This window comes from Triticum urartu, chromosome 6A, assembly GCF_056163025.1.
Source record: "Triticum urartu cultivar PI428250 chromosome 6A, HENAU_Tu73, whole genome shotgun sequence".
NCBI lineage: Eukaryota > Viridiplantae > Streptophyta > Magnoliopsida > Poales > Poaceae > Triticum > Triticum urartu.
The window spans coordinates 429,088,860-429,097,125 of record NC_141878.1 but is presented as its reverse complement, the minus strand read 5'-3'; the positions used below and the strand labels follow the sequence as shown (position 1 = coordinate 429,097,125).

Below are 8,266 nucleotides of genomic sequence, written 5' to 3'. Positions count from 1 at the left end.
AACTATGATTGCACCTAAATAAATCCGAAGGCTCCGAATATTGGCATTTGTTTCGGCAAAATTGCAACCTAAATATGCGCGACCCGTGATGAGACTTTACATTGCCAAAAACAGTACACAAAAGATGGCCGCCGCGATGCTTATCGAGTTGCCTCCATCTTTCATCGTTCCTGTATATATTCTATGCAGTGGACACAAAGGAAAAATGCAGTGAAGGAAAATGAATATACAGTAGTGTAGACCAGTGGTGTTTTTTTTCTTTGGTGAAGTACATACCAGTGGTTGAATCAAAGAGAAAAACATACAACGGGAAGGTGATGTTCGGAAAGCATCCACATCCCTGTGTGCTAAGATGTTAAAGTTGATAGGATTTGTATATATGGCGGCCGGTGACTACGAGTGAGAGTATGATAGCAAACCAGTAGAGAATGACCGATGACAAGACCTGTAAAATAGGGCATGTGCATGCCTTAATTGTTTATGCTAACAAGCATCTTCTCCGAATCTTTACAAAAAATATATATGAAGGCACAATTATTGTTGTAATGCCGACAGACAGACGTTGGATCACAACTTTGTTATACACGACTATGGAAGATTACTGGACATCAGGTCTTCAAAATATCGTCCCTCTTTGCGGCCTCAAATCTATCAGACAGTAGAAGTGAAAGACACGGCGTGTTTCGGTTCGGTCTTCACGGTCAAGCTCAGCACCTCAGGGCGCGCGTAGTGTCCCACGACGTCGAAATCAAACTTGGCTCGAACAATTTCTCCAAGGTCTGCAAAACATATCACCAAGTTTCTAGTAAGAATTTATATGCTTGTCATGTTTCTGTCACAATACTGATTTATGTAGGTGACAGCTGCAATACTGATAACTGTAGATTACTGAAAACATATGAATAGATAAAATCCATACACCGTGTCGTACTGCGTATAAGTACCCAAAATGATAGTATGTGTTTAGCATAGACTTGGGAGTCATCGGTTTCTTCTTACCCAGGTCAGCTGTGAGGAGGGCCTCGCCTTCATAGTTGGGACCTGCCAACACTGTCCCAGATGGCGAGATGATGGCGCTCCCTCCAGGACAAACAGCGGTTTCTGGGGATGGCTCCTCCTCATGGCCACCAAAGGTATACTCAGGCGGGGGAGGAAAGTCTTTTCTGTGGCAGAACTGGTTTGCTGTCAGAACAAAGCATCCCCCTTCAAGCGCAATGTGTGTCATGGAAGCCTGCCAACTTGGCAGCGCATCCGCAGTGGGAGCACAGTATATTTGAACACCTGGATAAGCATAGGAGTGCACGTCAGGGAAAATATAAACTCAACTACATGTCATGGTTCGTTGTCAGCATTTATCTCTAGTTTTAGATTTCATGCTGCCATTCTTTTGTACATTAATGCGTTGAGCCAATCTAGTAACTCTTATGTGGGATCTTAGTTTCTGCCAATAAAATTCAATAATCTTGAAACGGAGGAAGTGTTGAGGTTGGGAAACATATTACATCGCAAGAACTCGGAATACCTTTGGCATACATCGCTGTCCTGATAAGTGGCATTCTGTTCTCCCAGCAGATGACGGCACCTATCTTTCCAAGTGGAGTATCATAAACAGGTATCGTAGATCCATCTCCAAACCCCCAGAATACTCGTTCCAGTGAGGTAGGCATGAGCTTGCGGTGTTTTCCTAGGTACTTTCCCAGAGAATCAAAGGAGAGCACTGTATTGTACAGTGTGTAGCCTGCCCTTTCAACAACCCCAATCACCAAAAAGACCTTGTATTTTCCGGCCAATGCAGCTAAGCGGCTAACCTCTGGGCCTGCATTTTTTGAATGTGTGTAAAATGGTCTGCAATACTAACAGATTGGTACTAAAGAAATATTTTGTGGCAGGAAAAGATAGATCCATTGGGAAGTGGAAGATAGTGGGTCTAAATGTGAAAGAAGTGAAGATGCAAATGCTAACTAACAACATGTGAGTACTGATGTTTATTATATGCTTTGTTGATTTATTCATTTTTATCAGCGGTAGTTAACAAGAGGTGCAAGCTCACATGACTTTTTCACTATGCTCTGTTGTGATGATTTGAATTACACCATCAACCAAACGAATAACAAAGAAATTTAACAAATACAGGCGACAAGGTCAAAAGCAAAGTTCTATCAATTATGGAGCTCTACTTTGTTTTGGAAGAAGAGCTCTACTTCTTGAAATGCTGTGAAGCACGGAAACAGGAACCAAATATGATACACACTTCAGCTCAGTCGTAATACCAGCTGTAACTTATCAGCTTGTGGCCTGGACAGCAAATTTGAGGTTTTCCATGCTTGCTTTTCCATTTTTCGACGATGTAGGAAAAAGAAGCGATACATAGTCTTACATTATTTTGTGGTTTATACTTCATTTCTAGCACTACACTGTTTGAATATACTGTCAATGTAACTGTAACACATCAAAAAATAATTGTGTGCTTCAAAATTTCTAGCTCAACATATGGATTGAATCTACAGTTCCAAAACCGAACAAAAAAGTTTGGTTGTAGGTGTATTTCTATTTCTCCGAAGCAAAATGTACACTAGGAAAGGATAAGTGTCAAGCAAAATGATGAAGCATGGTGACTATTGTGAAAAATAATGTACAATGAGTATATATATATTGACAGTATCTTGGAATACCAGGCACATCTATGGCAGCCGCGTGATACTTCCGAAAGTCTTCTTTTCCCTTGGCAGATCGACTGCCAATAGTCAGTCCAAAGGTAGACCCATGAGGGTAGCCACCAACAAAGACTTCTGGAAAAAGAACCAACTGTGAACCATATCCAGCAGCCTCCGCTATCAATTTCTCTGCTTTATCTGTCGACAATGCATTTACGAAATTAGCAGCAACAGAACATTGTCCAGTCCTGTAAGGAATTCATGTAAATAAATGGAGTACAAGATATCCTACCAACATGCATTTCCTATTTCAAATCCTTGCACTCTTTCGGCATAATACTGTATTTATTAATTTTATTCTTCACTCAATTTGGTGGCACACTGATTATTGCAGTTAAGTGATTAATGACTGTTAATTAATAGACTAAGAAAAACTATATGAGGCCTCAACTCTCCAATAGATCTTGCTTAACAGGGAACATCATAGAAAAAAAAGGAGAAAAGATGCAAGAAAACAAATAGATAAAGGAATCTCTCACTAGGAGACTGCAAGTTAGTGTTGGCTTTCTTAAAGATTGACATCACAGCTCTGTGGCAAAACAAACAAGTTTGGTACTGACTTCTATCCAATGCCCCTTCCGCATAACCACAAATTGTAGAGCAATAATTGCTTCGACACATGTATAATTGAGAAAGAGAAAAAAAACAAATCTAGCACGAGCATCTGTCCCCTTGGCATCCAAAGTGGATAGTTTATACCACACCAGCACACAAACACGTTGTTTTCCGAGCAAGAAAGACTGGAACTTAGTAACTTGCCACTAAGAAAACTACACCAACTACTATTAAAGAGAAGCTATCAATTCCGTTTTCATCAGTCCACTGACGTTGAGAAAGCAAGGCACTTCCTTTGTATACATCGAAGACCACAATAAGAAGGGAAAATAATAGGAGTATTACAGATCGGTGCACCATCCTTGCGATTTGAGGCATCAGTCTGATCGACTACAACAAGTCAAGTTCGTGCTAGTGAGACAAGCAAGCAAACACCTAGCGCTCAGCACCCGATCCAAACAGACACACGAGCGAGACAAATGATCGAACACCATACGAGCTACTACTAGCAGCAAAAGGAAACAACAACAGGGTGGGAGCACGCACCGAGCGTTGCAGGGGTGTCGTAGAAAACGCTGCAGGCCTGCACGACAGTGGCCCGCACGGTGGTGGAGCCCTGATCGGCGCCGGCGTTCATCTCCACCTCCGGAATCACCGGCCCGACGCTCGCGGGGGACAAAGCCATCGCCGCCGAGGAGGAAGGGCGAGAAATCGAGCGGACTAGGAGGGGGTGTCGTGGGGGGTGCGGGCTACTTGTCGTGCTTCCTGCGTAGGTAGTCGCGGACGAACTGATCGCGGGCGAGGGTGCGCGCGCGCTGGGGCTCGATGTGGACGTAGGAGAGGTGAGCGCCGTAGGAGAGGAGCCCCGCGCCGAAGGCAAAGAGCGCGACGGTGGATAGCAGCTGCTGGGGAGTGGATGGGGAGCACCAGCCCATTCGTGGTGAGTTTGGTGGCGACTGGCGACTTTTAAAGGCAGGGCCAACGAGGAAGAGAGAGGAGAGGAGGAGGATGACGAGTTGACGATTAACTTTGAGTATGTGATCTCGTGGAGTACTTTCGCATCTTTTTTTTAATATACTTATTACACACATCATCCTCCGTTCCTAAGTAATTGTCATTTCAACAAATGACTACACGAAACAGAATGAATGAATCTACGCTCTGAAAAGACAAATATTTAGAAATGAAGAGAGTACATTACTGGTATTTGTTATAGTAACGACGAAGAAATGATAGGCATACAAGCAACAGAAAATAAGAAAGATCCAAGCAGTTGTACTGCTATATACCGTCCTCGCCGCAACTATCAAGCACTCACAACTTTTGTCGTTATTGAAGAAGGGGAGCATCCGAAGCTGGTCCACCTCAAAACCCCTAGACTTTAACGAGCCACGATAGCCATCAACCCCGAAAGGCTGAATTTAGCCCAATAAGGAACATCGGCCGAATGAACCCTCCGAGCCTCTTCAACACCGGATCCGTGGCCAAGCCAATCCGCCCTTCACCAAGCGGTCGGATCCTTCACTGTCTTCTGCATATTTGCAACAATCATCACCGTCACCCTCCAAGAGCAACCCATCACTGCCATCACGCCAAGGCACAACGCCAGATCGAAGCCGCCCCAACATTTTGGACTCCACAAGCCTCTCGTAGGCGTCAACAACACCTCCGACGAGCAGAAGCATGGCCTGGAAGATGATTATTCCTATGAGCACCATCAGCATCAGCCCCGCCATGACACCAACGGAGGAAACTCGAAAAATCTAGAAACCCTAGGACTACTACATGCCCGAATGAGAAACCTGCCCCCTCCTCTCACGGTGTCAAGACGACAATCGAAGAGCGGAGGAATCACTGATGTCTACTACGCAACTTTATTCTTGTAGACACGTGTTGGGTCTCCAAACACAGAGTTTTGTAGGACAATAGCAATTTTCCCTCAAATGAATGACCTAAGGTTTATCAATCCGTGGGAGGTGTAGGATGAAGATGGTCTCTCTTAAACAACCCTGCAACTAAATAATAAAAAGTCTTTTGTGTCCCCAACACACCAAATACAATGATAATTTGTATAGGTGAATTAGGGTTTAAGGTTTCATGTTTTACTTTTCTTCCCATCACCCCTTTGTACAACCTTCCATGTATGATAATCAATCATCTTAATTCACTTATCTTATGAACCAATTTCACTTTAATTTACTTACCAAATTCCGCCTCGAGACAACGATGCTTCTCCCAAAAGTTTTCTCTTATTTGTTTAGGGCAAAGGCCTCATATAGCAGAAGGATGGTGTCAGAGGCTGTTGTGGGCCTGATAACCCACAAGTATAGGGGATCAATTGTAGCCTTTCTCGATAAGTAAGAGTGTCGAACCCAACGAAGAGCTAAAGGTAGAACAAAAATTCCCTCATGTTCTATCGACCACCGATACAACTCTAGGCACACTTTACGTTTGCTTTACCTAGAATAAGTATGAAACTAGAAGTACTTTGTAGGTGTAAAGAGATATGTTTGCAAGATAATAATGTTGGGGAACGTAGTAATTTCAAAAAAATTCCTACGCACACGCAAGATCATGGTGATGCATGGCAACGAGAGGGGAGAGTGTGATCTACGTACCCTTGTAGATCGACAACGGAAGCGTTTGGTTGATGTAGTCGTACGTCTCCACGGCCCGACCGATCAAGCACCGAAACTACGGCACCTCCGAGTTCTAGCACACGTTCAGCTCGATGACAATCCCCGGACTCCGATCCAGCAAAGTGTCGGGGAAGAGTTCCGTCAGCACGACGGCGTGGTGATGATCTTGATGCACTACCGTCGCAGGGCTTCGCCTAAGCACCGCTACAATATTATCGAGGACTATGGTGGAAGGGGGCACCGCACACGGCTAAGAATATGATCACGTGGATCAAGTTGTGTGTCTAGGGGTGCCCCCTGCCCCCGTATATAAAGGAGCAAGGGGAGGAGGCCGGCCGGCCCTATAGGCGCGCCAAGGAGGAGTCCTCCTCCTAGTAGGAGTAGGACTCCTACTAGGAGGGGGAAAGAAGTGGGGAGGGAGAGGGAAAGGGGGGGCGCCGCCCCCCTCTCCTAGTCCAATTCGGACCAGGGGGGAGGAGGCGCGCGGCCCACCTTTGGCTGCCCCTCTCTCTCTTCACTAAGGCCCATATGGCCCATTACTTCTCCCGGGGGGGGGGGGGTTCCGGTAACCCTCCGGCTCTCCGGTTTTCTCCGAAATCACCCGGAACACTTCCGGTGTCCGAATATAGCCGTCCAATATATCAATCTTTATGTCTCGACCATTTCGAGACTCCTCGTCATGTCCGTGATCACATCCGGGACTCCGAACTAACTTCGGTACATCAAAACTCATAAACTCATAATATAACTGTCATCGAAACCTTAAGCGTGCGGACCCTACGGGTTCGAGAACAATGTAGACATGACCGAGACACGTCTCCGGTCAATAACCAATAGCGGAACCTGGATGCTCATATTGGCTCCTACATATTCTACGAAGATCTTTATCGGTCAGACCGCATAACAACATACGTTGTTCCCTTTGTCATCGGTATGTTACTTGCCCGAGATTCGATCGTCGGTATCTCAATACCTAGTTCAATCTCGTTACCGGCAAGTCTCTTTACTCGTTCCGTAATACATCATCTCGCAACTAACTCATTAGTTGCAATGCTTGCAAGGCTTATGTGATGTGCATTACCGAGAGGGCCCAGAGATACCTCTCCGACAATCGGAGTGACAAATCCTAATCTCGAAATACGCCAACCCAACATGTACCTTTGGAGACACCTGTAGAGCACCTTTATAATCACCCATTTACATTGTGACGTTTGGTAGCACACAAAGTGTTCCTCTGGCAAATGGGAGTTGCATAATCTCATAGTCATAGGAACATGTATAAGTCATGAAGAAAGCAATAGCAACATACTAAACGATCGGGTGCTAAGCTAATGGAATGGGTCATGTCAATCAGATCATTCACCTAATGATGTGATCCCGTTAATCAAATAACAACTCCTTGTTCATGGTTAGGAAACATAACCATCTTTGATTAACGAGCTAGTCAAGTAGAGGCATACTAGTGACACTTTGTTTGTCTATGTATTCACACATGTATTATGTTTCCGGTTAATACAATTCTAGCATGAATAATAAACATTTATCATGATATAAGGAAATAAATAATAACTTTATTATTGCCTCTAGGGCATATTTCCTTCAGTCTCCCACTTGCACTAGAGTCAATAATCTAGATTACACAGTAATGATTCTAACACCCATGGAGCCTTGGTGCTGATCATGTTTTGCTCGTGGAAGAGGCTTAGTCAACGGGTCTGCAACATTCAGATCCGTATGTATCTTGCAAATCTCTATGTCTCCCACCTGGACTAGATCCCGGATGGAATTGAAGCGTCTCTTGATGTGCTTGGTTCTCTTGTGAAATCTGGATTCCTTTGCCAAGGCAATTGCACCAGTATTGTCACAAAAGATTTTCATTGGACCCGATGCACTAGGTATGACACCTAGATCGGATATGAACTCCTTCATCCAGACTCCTTCATTTGCTGCTTCCGAAGCAGCTATGTACTCCGCTTCACATGTAGATCCCGCTACAACGCTTTGTTTAGAACTGCACCAACTGACAGCTCCACCGTTGAATGTAAACACGTATCCGGTTTGCGATTTAGAATCGTCCGGATCAGTGTCAAAGCTTGCATCAACGTAACCTTTTACGATGAGCTCTTTGTCACCTCCATATATGAGAAACATATCCTTAGTCCTTTTCAGGTATTTCAGGATGTTCTTGACCGCTGTCCAGTGATCCACTCCTGGATCACTTTGGTACCTCCCTGCTAGACTTATGGCAAGGCACACATCAGGTCTGGTACACAACATTGCATACATGATAGAGCCTATGGCTGAAGCATAGGGAACATCTTTCATTTTCTCTCTATCTTCTGCAGTGGTCGGGCATTG

General features: G+C 44.6%; 1 protein-coding gene across 1 annotated transcript; it reads right to left on the bottom strand.

Annotated features, from left to right (window-relative positions):
• Positions 1-448: 448 nt before the first annotated feature.
• LOC125530114 (bifunctional nitrilase/nitrile hydratase NIT4) lies at positions 449-4,226 on the bottom strand. The gene is given in 6 exon segments (XM_048694513.2): positions 449-656; positions 658-779; positions 1,000-1,281; positions 1,523-1,816; positions 2,673-2,852; positions 3,816-4,226. Coding segments are annotated over 6 exon segments (1,065 nt in total). The 5' UTR covers positions 3,955-4,226; the 3' UTR covers positions 449-608.
• Between the last annotated feature and the right edge of the window lie 4,040 nt (positions 4,227-8,266).